A 12,557-nucleotide genomic window follows, 5' to 3' on the forward strand; every position below is an offset into this window, starting at 1 on the left:
CATATGAAACTGTTCCCCTTAAATATGTGCATTTTATCGTCTGCTGATTTTACCTCCATAAGGCTGTGCAAGGGGGAAGGAAAGGAAAGAACATGAGCAGTAGCAGGGATGGGAAGGAGGACACTAAACGCAGCTAACATCAATGCCTCTTACATAGTCCAATGACCTTCTATAATCACAAGTTACTCAGAGTAGTATTTCCCTCACTAGAATTTCTCCAACCTCAAAAGATACTTGAAGTAAGGGCTTCCATGCTTTTAAGTTCTGAAAATGTATATATTAAAGGACATTTTTCAAGTGATTCCAGGTTTCAGTGTTGATAAGATAAATGGAAGTTGCGGACCTTGATGCAAGCTATAGGCTAGGAGTTATGTTTATTATTCAGTACTGTCAGGCTCTTTGTTTTCCCGTCTACAAAGTCTGAAAAGGAATTTAGAAACCTGTGCAATTAGGTGTCATAGAATTTTTCTACATCAAATCCAAGTTGTACTTTGAGCTTTTTATCTGAGTTCAGTTCCATTCAGAAAGAAGTATAAAGGGTTGGAGACAATGGCAAAAAATAAGTTTCCAGCTTCAGTATTAAATATTATTCAGTCACTGCTCTGAGCAAAGCTATGGATCCTGCAGAGGCTCAATTATTACTCACCAGCAAGATTAATCTCTACAGAGAAGCTGCCAGAAGAAGAAAACATCTCACAAGCTCCTTGATTGATGGCTGACTGAACCAGACCACGAACTGATGTGGATACAAATTATAAAATGAAATGTTCTGGAGGGTTCCTCAGAGACGGGAATTAAAGGCCATTTGTCTTACAGGAGTGGCTAGGGAAGCAGTCCAGACTGCATATGTTCACTTCTACTCTTTCCTTTCATAAACCCAGAATGGTGGGTCTATTATTAGAACTGAAGGTCATGTCACCAAAAAGATCCTTTTAAAAGTGATCAATCTCAAAAGAAAAATGTTTCTCTAAACCCTTATTAAATGTTTAACACTTTTATCCTTTGTAACCATAGGAAACACACTCTGCCTATGCATTCTTTGAAGGTGAACTTTTTGCTTCTAAACTTCATTTTTGTAAAGATTTTATTTATTTGACAGAGAGAGACACAGCGAGAGAGGGAACACAAGCAGGGGGAGTGGGAGAGGGAGAAGCAGGCTTCCTGCCGAGCAGGGAGCCCGATGCATGACCTGAGCCGAAGGCCGATGCTAAACTGAGCCACCCAGGTGCCCCTAAACTTCATTTTTTTAATTCAGAAAGTACTTATTACTTCTTGGGGTGGGCTGGGGGAGGGGGAGTTCATGTTCAGCCTCTCTGGGCATTTTGTGACTTTATACAGCTTAACTGTACAGTTCCTCAGCCTTCATCTGATCATACTCAAAAACTGTAGCAATGTTAAAAAGTAGATTATTTTTTTTAATGAAGCTGAAAGTTCCTCATCCCTGGACCACTTGTTCTATAACAGAAAGAACAGTGAGATTTTTGTCCCCGAAGTCCCATCTCTGCCACATAATGGCTATGTGACTCCCATCAAACCTCGGCCTCCTCTTTGGAGAAGGGGATAATGCCCCCGAACATCCTGAGACTGTTACAAAGAGAAAATGCGTGAAAACTATAGAACATTCAACAGATGTTTGTGCTTACGGCTGCATATCTCAGCTCCCTTCAACCTCCCTGAGATATTAACACTGAATTTTACCCAGCTTCTCCTAAGAAACAATGAGGACACTGTTCAGATACTATTCCAAGCCTTCTGTGTTGTTTCCAATACTCTGCAATCCTGAGTATCACTTACTCTGCCTTCTTTTCATAAAATCAGACTTCTACCCTGTGTAGGCTGGGGTTATACACCTAAATGCTGCTTAAAGGGACAATTAAACAATGAACATGAGAACTAGGTTGGCGTCCCTGAGCTCTATGGAGGTGAAATACAGTTAGAGCCAGTAGGAGCCTCGAGGGGCAGGGATCAGAGCACTGGAAAAGCTGACTGTGGAATCCAGTTAGGACAGAAACTCTAGTCCAATCCCCTGCTCTGCATACGATCTGAAGAGTAACACGGCCAGAGGATTTAGTGATTATAAAGACTAAATTCGGGGTGTCTGGGTGGCTCAGTCATTGGGCGTCTGCCTTCGGCTCAGGTCATGATCCCAGGGTCCTGGGATCGAGCCCCGCATCAGGCTCCCTGCTCCGCGGAAAGCCTGCTTCTCCCTCTCCCACTCCCCCTGCTTGTGTTCCTGCTCTCGCTGTGTCTCTCTCTGTCAAATAAATAAAATCTTAAAAAAAAAAAAAGACTAAATTCATGGTTTGGGGGAAGAAGGGAGACTCTTGTGCAACGTGAAGAAAGTTCCAGATCTGCGATCTTACAAACAGCACGGCATTATGGAAAACTTCGGTCCAGGATACAGGTATGGCCCTGAATACACGACTGCATACTGTTGCAAGGTACTACCGGTGCTGTTCACAAATTCGGTGTATCTGGTCACAAAAACAATGATTCGAGTCATAAAAAGTACCAGGACAGAAGTAGAAAGAAACTACAGGAGTCTAGAATTAACAGTGATTAATCAGTGACTCAACAAAGCAATGGACGCTTCCACCTACTAGTGTTACCTATTAGGAAGCACAGAAAAACAAATAAATAAAAATGTAGGGACTGAGTGGGGCAATTAATTGACTAACCTCAAAGGTCGTCTCCAATGACAAGTACATATATTTCTAGTCAGTGTGACAGTCAGTCCTATCTTACAACCCAGTATTTTTTAAGTTAGTAACTACAACAAAACCCCCAAAGCTACATACATATTTTGTGATCCTGTCCCAAAAAGAAGAAGGGGGAGGTTCTCACCGGCTCATAAGGACCCCACCACCACAATCCTAACATTTTCAGAGTGAGAATGGTATTTTATAAAGAGTATTAAAAGCGCTTCGGGGTTCATCCAGCTGAAGTCCTCCTCACCTAAGTATCACAAGTGTGTGAGGACGGTCCTGACACCGTCAAGTGTCTCATTCAGGCCCAGCTCCGGCTCTAGCCGCTGCCCTAACTCCCTTCCCTGCTTCAGGCAGTGGGATGACTGGAAGTGAGGATGCGGGTCTGACAGCTGGAGGCAGAAGTGACGAGCTACATCAGGACACAGAATAACCAGAGGCCAAAAGGAGACACGTGATCCCGAGACCATACAGTCTCTACTCAAAAATCCAGACAAGTTTGGCTAAGAGAATGTCTACCGTACTTGTGAAGTTCCTCATGGGCTGTACTGAGGGCGAGTAAATGCTTACCTTAAATGCAGATACAGCTGATGATACAAATAAATAAAAGTTTTTAAAAGGGGATGGGGGCAACGCTGAGGGAGTTCAAAGCCAAGAGAGAGAGAGCTCAATCTATGGCAAAGGGTTAACATTCAGAAGTCAGCTGATCTGTCGGGGTCTTAAAGAACAGAAACTGCAAGTGAAGAAAGGAAATGTGGGATTCACAAGTGACACCCATAAATATATATTTGAAAAGTATGAGATTCACCCCTTAACTAAGGAACAATGAGTGCCAGAAATGAATGTGTAGATTTTCACAGCCTATATACTAAAATATTGAGAAATCAGCTTATTGCTGATGTATGACAATTAGCTGAAGATTAGAATCTAAGCCTGCCATCCTCTTATTTATTCCAATGAGATATTTATTTGTCAGCTAAAACCCCAAATTGTTTATTCCTACCTCTCTGAAGAGTGCACCATAAAACTGAACAATGTACGGGCAATCACTACTCCGCATTACTACATCCAAATCCATAAGAAGTTGTTTTTGTTCTTTTTCATCCACTGTTGACCGAATTCTCTGGAAAAGAATGACAAAAGATGTCACAAAAACATAAAACAACTTTAGAAACCTAAGAAAAACCACTACCACAACAAGACTAAAAATTTCTAAGCAAACGTCATAAATACTAACCAGACATAAAAATTATCATCTTCCTTAGACTTTACAAGAACAATTTTTATCACAGAAAAACAAAATAGCACTTAGGATTTTTTTTTTTTTAAACAAAATAGCACTTAGGAATTCTTTAAAGGACACAGGGCTTTTTAACCACAAGCATCCACGGATGACGTTGGAAGTTATGTAACGAAGTTCCTAAGCAGTGAAAATTAACCCTCACATGCAAATATAAAGAAAAGCGTCAGGAGCTATACTTTAAACAGTTTTCATGCGCATAGTCAGCTTCACAGATACCTTTATTGTATGGAATCTAGGTATTCAATGCAAGAACAGCCCTCCTTGCTCCCTGGCAACCTTACCGCCTAGCATCCTCATTCGTTAGAGATGGAAAATAATCCAGAACAGGTCACAATGGGAATCAGTGTAGGTGCAGCACACAGACAGCATTCCCAGCCTCCCAAATCCTATGCTGCAATTCTCCCCCTTCACCACATTTTCTATATGCTAAGAACAAAAAGTTCTACCTGACTCTCCACCCCATGGGTCAGAATGGAGGGCAGCAGGAACATGTGGAAGAAAACCTACAGACGAGGGAGGGCTCTTTGCCTGTTCCTACACTGATGAGGCCCTCTTCTTTGTACAAGGCAGACCTGCAGTATAACCCTAACCCACCTGTACAATTTCTCTGCACACTTCTAAAAGACTGCCGCGAAAAACCAGTACCCCCACCGCCCACTGCCCACCCGGGAACAGCAGGGTACACGGAGACGTTCAGAGGGACAGTTCCCGCTGCACGAGAGAGAGATAGGAAAGAATCAAGTTCAGGAAACGTAAAACATGAATAATGAAGTTATAGTTTCACATCAAGGCATGCAAACAACTTTTTTCCATAAAAAAAGTTCACAATGTCACACCGCGCCACTGTGTACAACACATAGTACATACTTACAAGGCAAGTTAGTATACCAAAAACTACACAAGGTGGCATTTTGTCTTCCAAAGACTTCAAGGTATCTGTCCTCAATGTTCTTGAAAGGGATGAAGGCAGACAATTAAATTCTTGAGCCCATTTTACAGAAGAGAAACCAGAGGCACAGAGAGATACAAAAGATGTATTCCACGTAACATGATGATAAGCAGTTGCAGAAGGAATAGAGGCAGGTTCTTGCATTTTCCTCTCTCCCCACTAAATGAGGAATTCCATATATTCCAAATACAAACACATTTAATTTTGCTATTTAAAATTTATAGCCTGCTAGCTACAGCACTTCATATCAAATAAAATTTACTAACTAGCATCCGTCTTTGTATACACTGATTTATTTAAGACTTTTACACTGAATATCACTACCCAGATAAACAAGAAATGATAAATACATAAGAAGAACAAAAAATAACGACAAAATAAGACTGATCCTTCTAAAATTAAGAAAAATTGCCTCCTTTCTCTCATTTCTATATTTTCATAGTTTGGAGATTAATGGGCTTTCTTTTAAATCAACATCAGGATAATGTTTGCTCAAAAAGTGTATTTTTAAAAAGTCAAAATAGCCCAGAGATGTAATTTGTTATTAGTTCAAAACCATGACATCGATAATTTTGGTAAACATTTTAATTACATTTATTCCTGTTTTTAAAACAATAACACTAAAAGGATAGCTGTGAAAATACTAGTTTGGGAAGGCAATTTTTTAATAAAAACTTAACAACTTCATATATCTACATTTAAAAGAGAGCGGGTAACTAAAGACAAATGGAGAAGAAAAAGAAAATGATACTCTGGGGAAGATTTCCACCAACCAAAGAATTCTCACTATTAAAAGGTTTAAAAATATTTTTTTTCTATTTTCACTTGTACGGCTATATGGGCAAGTATAAATACACTAACTCACACTCACAGGACACTATTATAAAAGATGTCCTCTTTCCTAATTTGTTTCCCCAAACTGGTTATACGGTTTTCTAAATTTCCATTTGTACAAATGCTTGTATTTCAACTACTGGAAAGCATATTACAGCCAAAACCTTGATCATTATCATCAATAACTGACTCTTGAGGACAATTTCCACACATACTGCAGTAGCTACTGAAAGGATGCATGTTACTGCACGGCCTGGAGGCCTGACTGAAGTCTCAGCATGGGATCGGTATCTAATTCTCAATCCTGGACCAGATTAGCATGAACCGGAATGGACAGAGTTCCTGGCACAGCTCAAACCTTTGAGCTCATCAGCACAGCAGTAAAATCTATTCATCTGTAAACTATTCTTTAATGCCACCGGTAGTACAAAACAGAACACGGGGCTGCTGGATGGCCTACTGGTCTACCAGGAAATGGACTCCGCTCTTGGACACTGGTCAACGGATCATCATCTCTTCGTGCTCTCTGAACATCTGGTCCAAGGGACAGGGAGCGGGTAGAGGAGTAGCTGCTGGTATGGCATCAGAATTGTTTGCGGCTAAGCAAGTGACCTAACTCTTCATTATACAGAAGTTCTAGGATTATACTGCAACATGTATTATATGTGAGCACGTAATAAAATAAACTAATTCAAAAGGCCTAAAGGACTCAGAAAGGGGATTAACCACAAGCCCACGCCTACAACAGTGGTCACTTCAAATTAGTTATTTTAACTCAATTAATTCAAAATAAAGTTCAAGTTGGAGAATACTTAACAATCATCAATGACTCAAATGAAAGAATTCTTAATAGTAAGAGTCGTGACCAGGAACGCTTCTCTAATGGAACAAAACAATGTGTATGGATAAGATTTTTATCACTGGAAATAAGTACAGCCAGGACTTTCTAATATTAAGGGAGAATAATCACCCAAATTGGAACACATGAACAAGAACAAACTTCCCTTCCCTTTATGAAACTGTCCTTGGGAGCTCCCCTCTCCTTGCTAGATGAGATCCTGCCTGATTCATGAATCATTTCATAAAAGCCAATTAGATCTCCAAATTAAGGAGGAAGAAAAAAGCCTTCCTTAATAGAGGGAGGAGAATGGAAAATGGAAGCCCAAAGGTGACACCAATTATACATAAAAATCTCTCATAATTAGAATGTTCGGAAAGCAAATGTACTGATAAATGTCTTGAATCAAAGAAAACTTTTATTTATATCATAAATTTAAAAGTTAAATAAGACTGATGTTTATTTGAGTTCGGAAAACCTTTTTATTTCTTCCTCGTAAAGAATGGGGTTGAAAAGCTCATACAAGACCACAAAATATTTAAGAAAATCATCTCAAGAACCTTAAGGGTTTTTTTTTGTTTTTAAAGATTTTATTTATTTGACAGAGAGAGACACAGCGAGAGAGGGAACACAAGCAGGGGGAGTGGGAGAGGGAGAAGCAGGCTTCCCGCTGAGCAGGGAGCTCGATGCAGGGCTCGATCACAGGACCCTGGGATCATGACCTGAGCCGAAGGCAGACGCTTAATGACTGAGGCACCCAGGCGCCCCGAACCTTAAGTTTTTTTTAAAAAGTTTCATTTTCAACCAAATATCAGAACTCATTAAAATCACTAATTTTTTCACTATGGGACTATTGAGCTCTTTTACTTGTCACTATTTCATTAACCTAGCTCCAGTTATTACATGCTCTCGGGACAAATTATACTTTTTGAAAATCAATCCACACAGCTTTTCCAATAATAAAGTATTTTCAAATTATCACAAGATTTACTTTATTTGGAACAAAATACAGAGAAAACCCTTCAAACCAAAACAAGAATTACTACCCTACATTAGAAGCTATTTTCCACAGTGAAGAAATTGATATACTTGAAGGTAAAAAAATTTTTTGTCGTCCAAATTTGTATTGAAGGTCGTTTCATACTCCAAACAAAAGCAGGTAAATGCCAATAAAAACCACATGTAGCTACAGATCAGCAACATCAAAATAACTCCAATGAAGTCTTCCAGAGACACAGAAAAAGGACAAACTGAATAAATACCCAGTTCTCTGTTTTTATGACTATTGGAGTTATATACATGGTTCTTAGCCAATTAAAAATTAAAAATTAGCCCAAGGGCGCCTAGGTGGCTCCGTCGGTTAAACGTCCGACTCTTGGTTTTGGCTCAGGTCATGATCTCAGGGGCGTGAGATCGAGCCCTGTGTCAGGCTCCACACAGGGTGTGGAACCTGCCTAAGACTCTCTTCTCCCTCTCCCTCTGCCACCCCTCCTCCCACCTGTTCTCCATCTCTCCCTCTCAAAAAAATTTAAAAATTTGAAAATTAAAAAAATTTAAAAGTCCACAGAGCTTCACTTTTCTAAGACAGCCCACCCAATTCATGCCATTGGCCGCAGCAGCCACAAACTCAGATACTAGGAATTCCATACAGATTAAGCTGCAGTGATAGAAAGCGGACAGGTTCCATGGGACAAGCTAAAAAATTTAAGTTAGAAATTGTCTTCTTGCCCTGTCCTACCTCGTGCACAAGACACAACAATGTCCACTCTGAGAACAGTCCAAATCATGCAGACAGAAATACCAAGACCTGGTTGAAAGGTTGCCTTCCTTCTCTCTGCACAACATGGCATCTGGAAGTCATTGGTAAATTTAAATGTTGGCAGCTTATAGTTGGCCTTCATTTGGAATGCCTCGATGTTTAACAATTTAAATTTAAAGCATAAATACTCCTTTACTGATAATGAACAACTATTTAAATGTGGCGTAGTTCCACATGGCCTCTAAATATACTGGGACATTCACGCGGAGATGGTTCTTGCACATCATCTCTAAACCCAGCCAACCCAATCTCCCCCACACAATTTGTTGGTACCCATCAGGGATGAATAGGTAGGGATAAAACTAACATATGTAGGAAGAACTTTCCAGTAGATTAAGACCCGTTGTTCTAATGGAAAAGGATTGTGGGAATTATTAAAACTACATTCACTGAAGGACTGGGGGGGAGAAGCAAACGAGATGGATGGAAACAAGCAGTAGACACTCTCAAAGAAACCATTCATTCATTTTTTGTTTCTCTTCCTTTCCTAAATGGATTTTCAGGGGTCAGAAGAAACATGAGAAGGAATAAAAGGAAAGAGTGTCATGATGACCCAATCACTGTTCTGAGATAAGGCCAGGACGGCCCAACTGTGGCAAAGAGAAAAGGAAGAAAGGTTGCAACACAATGGCTAAGGGACACGCTGTAGAGAAAGCAAAATAAGACAGGACCACAGGGTAGGGCCTCAGAAGCAGATCACCAAGGAACATTTTGCTAGGTGCTAACTAAATACCCAGCTGCTAGTGGTGCACACCACTCACTGTGACTCAGAGTTAACCCTTACATCTCCATGTCAGAGTCCTCAAAGATACCTCAGTTGCTGGAGAGGCCAGGTATACACCAAAGCTCTAGGGCTTGCCTTGCAATGACCCAGTCCATGTCTGTCTGGGTCCTGGTGTGAGAACTTCTGACCCTCACCAAAAACCCAGAGTTCTTCTTTAAGGTATAAGGAAAGGTATAAGGAACTCAAGGTATAAGGAAAGGTCAGACAGATGACAAGCTCTATCTCTTGGACAATGTGGGTGTGGGGAAGGCCCTCTGGGTTACCTGATCCCATTCCTGCTCAGAAAAGGGGAAAGAGCTCATCATATGCTCAAAAAACTCAGAATAAGGCAAAACTGATGACAAGTCATAGATGCTCTTGATTAAAAACAGCAGCTCCACAATGTGTGTGACAGATGTTAGTTCCTAGGATCGGATCATTCCAGGCAAAAAAGATACAAGTCATCTGCAAACAGATCAGGAATCAAGAACTGAGGAGTCCAGGAAGGAACTTTAGAAAGGCAGACTTGAAAACAGCAACACACTCAAAGAAACATACAAAATATCTACTTATTCTGATATTCTTGTTTGGATTTTATTTTGAAATGGAGAAAATATATGGGGGGGATGAGATGTGGGGAAAACAGAAGAAATGGGATAATTAATGCGGAAGGGCACGACTGCTAGTCCCAGTAGACAAGGTGTCTAAATTCTCACAAATTCATGTCAGGTTTGCGTGGGACTCAGCTGAACATCCAGAGGGCAGTATAACAAGGTCGTAGGAGTAAGGTCGGTGACTCATAGCCCTGCTACACATGTTCCTCTTCAGCTACCTGGAGTACTCAAAGTGAAAAGAGAAGTGGGTTCGCCGATGAGAAATTAGGGCATGGATACGACAAGACTCAGCAAGGTGACAGGTTCAATCACCGTACAGGAAATCAGTGGATGGCTTCAAAGACTATCTAGGCATTGATTAAGATAATTTGACATCAGATAAAATGATGCCAGCTATTAGGATTTCGACCCTTAGCATGGCAAAGTGTCATTTTCAACTTGCCACCAAGCCAAATCGGAGCACCAGAAGGTATATACTCTTCAGCAAAGCAGTGTGGGATCTGCAATCACTGGCAGGTAGCTAAAACTCATCTCCATGATTGTGGCTCATTCCTACCCGCGTAAGCACCCATCATCTTCGAAGGTTACCAAAACATTAGGATTCCATGTTTCAAGTAATTGCCAAATGTCTTGCCAGAGTGGTATGACAGCTAGAACAACCACTCCCCGGACAAGAATGAAACCAAAAGCTCCCTGGGTTGACCTTCTGTACCAAGCAGACGTTGATAAATATCACCCATGCAGAAATCTTTGAACTGGTACGTGAGCAAGCAGATCACGTGGGATCTTAGGTGGAACACCTCTCCACAGCAACTATATCATTTAAAATCAAAAGGTGAGGGGGTGCCTGGGTGGCTCAGTTGGTTAAGTGTCCAACTCTTGATTTCGGCTCAGGTCATGGTCTCAGGGTCGTGGGATCGAGCCCCACCTCAAGCTCCACGCTCAGCAGGGAGTCTGAGATTCTCTCTTTCCCTCTCCCTCTGTCCATCCCTCCTCTAAAATAAATAAATGTTTAAAAAAAAATCAAATCAAAACATGAAAAGAATAAGGATTATCTTAAATGAAACAGTTGTGATAATATTTTGAAAATGTGTGCTATTCCTGGAACCTACAAACCCAACACTGTCAAGCCAGGAGTGCACCCTGTTCCTTAAGAATCCCTTGCTAAAAAACCCTCCTAAGGTTAGTATCTGTGAATAAGATATGAAGGGGAGTGTACTGCCAGTCAGTAGCTGACTTCAGGCCAACATGGATCACTGATGTGGAGGACAGGAGAGCGAGGATCACACTCAGATCCCCAAGTGCCCCAGTGGATCCCTGCAAATACACTGTTTTCCCAGCAGAAACAACCAGAAGTCAGTTCTAATACAAAGATGGAAAACCCCAGAAACCTCTGCAGCACCTCAGTGTGCTATGACCCCTTCCTCTGGGCTGCAGGAAATCTCAGGCATTCTTACGTTCCTAAGGTCAAACAAAGATTCCATATCCCACAGAGGCAGGAAGACTTATTTATCCCTGCTACACAGGTTCATCCTCAGCTGCTAGAGCCTTCTAAATAGATCACATACAAAAATGTCCACTGTCTCTGCCTCACAATGCCATCACTAATGAGGTCAAAGCAGAGAGCAACATTAGCCGAAACAGTTTAAAAAAGCCAAGTTATTTGGAATGCTGATCACAGATGCAAAACTGGCTTTCATGTCAAAGAGTAACAAGGAACAAGTGTCTGTTAAATCGATTGTTTTAAATGAAAACATGTTTCTACTAAGGCAGGAAGAAAGCATACTAATTCTTAATCACAAAATCACCCAAGTCTTTAGAATCAATTTAGTGAACTCTCAGTTGTATCTTAATCAAATTAATTAACAATAATACCTCCTATTCTCCTCACTGAGGGTATTGAGGCCCAATTAATTCCTAGCTCTACACAGGCTCTGTTACCCATCACCTGAGAATTTGGGAGATCAGTTCCAAAAATACATGGGGTATTTACTACATCATGGGCAGAGCTGCCCTGAGGGCAAAGTTGATGGGACAAGCTGGATATGTCTTGATTAAGGATGGTATCATCTTCTTCCTCTTTACTAATTACATCATCCACATACTAAGGGCACAATCTTAGCACTAACATTTTGCAAGGGCCTGAAGATCATAAACAACAGATCATTACTTCGGTACCCGTGACACTAAAGTGCGATACGAGAGGAAATCTGATGTATAACCAATTTTGGAGGCATGGCCATAAGGCCACCACAACAAAAATGACATAAAATGTGGAGAAGGTATATCAAGTATGGGGTGAGATGATCCTCATTTAGAGTGAAGTGTGGTAAGGTTTTTCTCCAAATTACTACATCAGCTGAGATACAGATCCCAGAGCTTTCCTCAGAGTTCATGTCCCAAGAGCTTCCAATATGGGCAGCCGGGGTTACCATCTCCTATCCCTTTACATTGGCCAAAAAAGTGCTATTTTGTCTATATTATTTATTAGGGTCTATATACAATTCTGTTAACTGAAAGAAGCCATGCTGTGAAAACCCCTAGGAGCAAAAGAAACATGTGTATATGAGGAGTTCCAACCCCAACCACACAAGGTACCTGAGTTCAAAACCAAGGCTGACGGAAGGACAGCCCTGCTGCGTCCTTTGGATCTGCCCGCTCCCAGAAGGGCTCCACTTAACGCTTTTCATCTGCAACACCGCAACATTCAAGCAACCTTAAGAAGCATCCAA

General features: G+C 41.0%; 1 protein-coding gene across 2 annotated transcripts in view; it reads right to left on the bottom strand.

The window, feature by feature from the left end:
* Positions 1-12,557, bottom strand: part of MAP2K4 (mitogen-activated protein kinase kinase 4) — a 135,923-nt gene that overhangs the window by 48,347 nt on the left and 75,019 nt on the right. For both annotated transcript variants that reach the window (XM_028089058.2, XM_028089057.2), the window contains exon 4: positions 3,709-3,828. In XM_028089058.2, the coding sequence (XP_027944859.1) occupies positions 3,709-3,828 (120 nt within the window). The remainder of the gene's footprint in view (positions 1-3,708; positions 3,829-12,557) is intronic.

The sequence above is a fragment of the Eumetopias jubatus genome, unplaced genomic scaffold (assembly GCF_037043125.1).
Source record: "Eumetopias jubatus isolate StellerSeaLion01/CBP00866 unplaced genomic scaffold, mEumJub1_p1.0 scaffold_10, whole genome shotgun sequence".
NCBI classification, from domain to species: domain Eukaryota; kingdom Metazoa; phylum Chordata; class Mammalia; order Carnivora; family Otariidae; genus Eumetopias; species Eumetopias jubatus.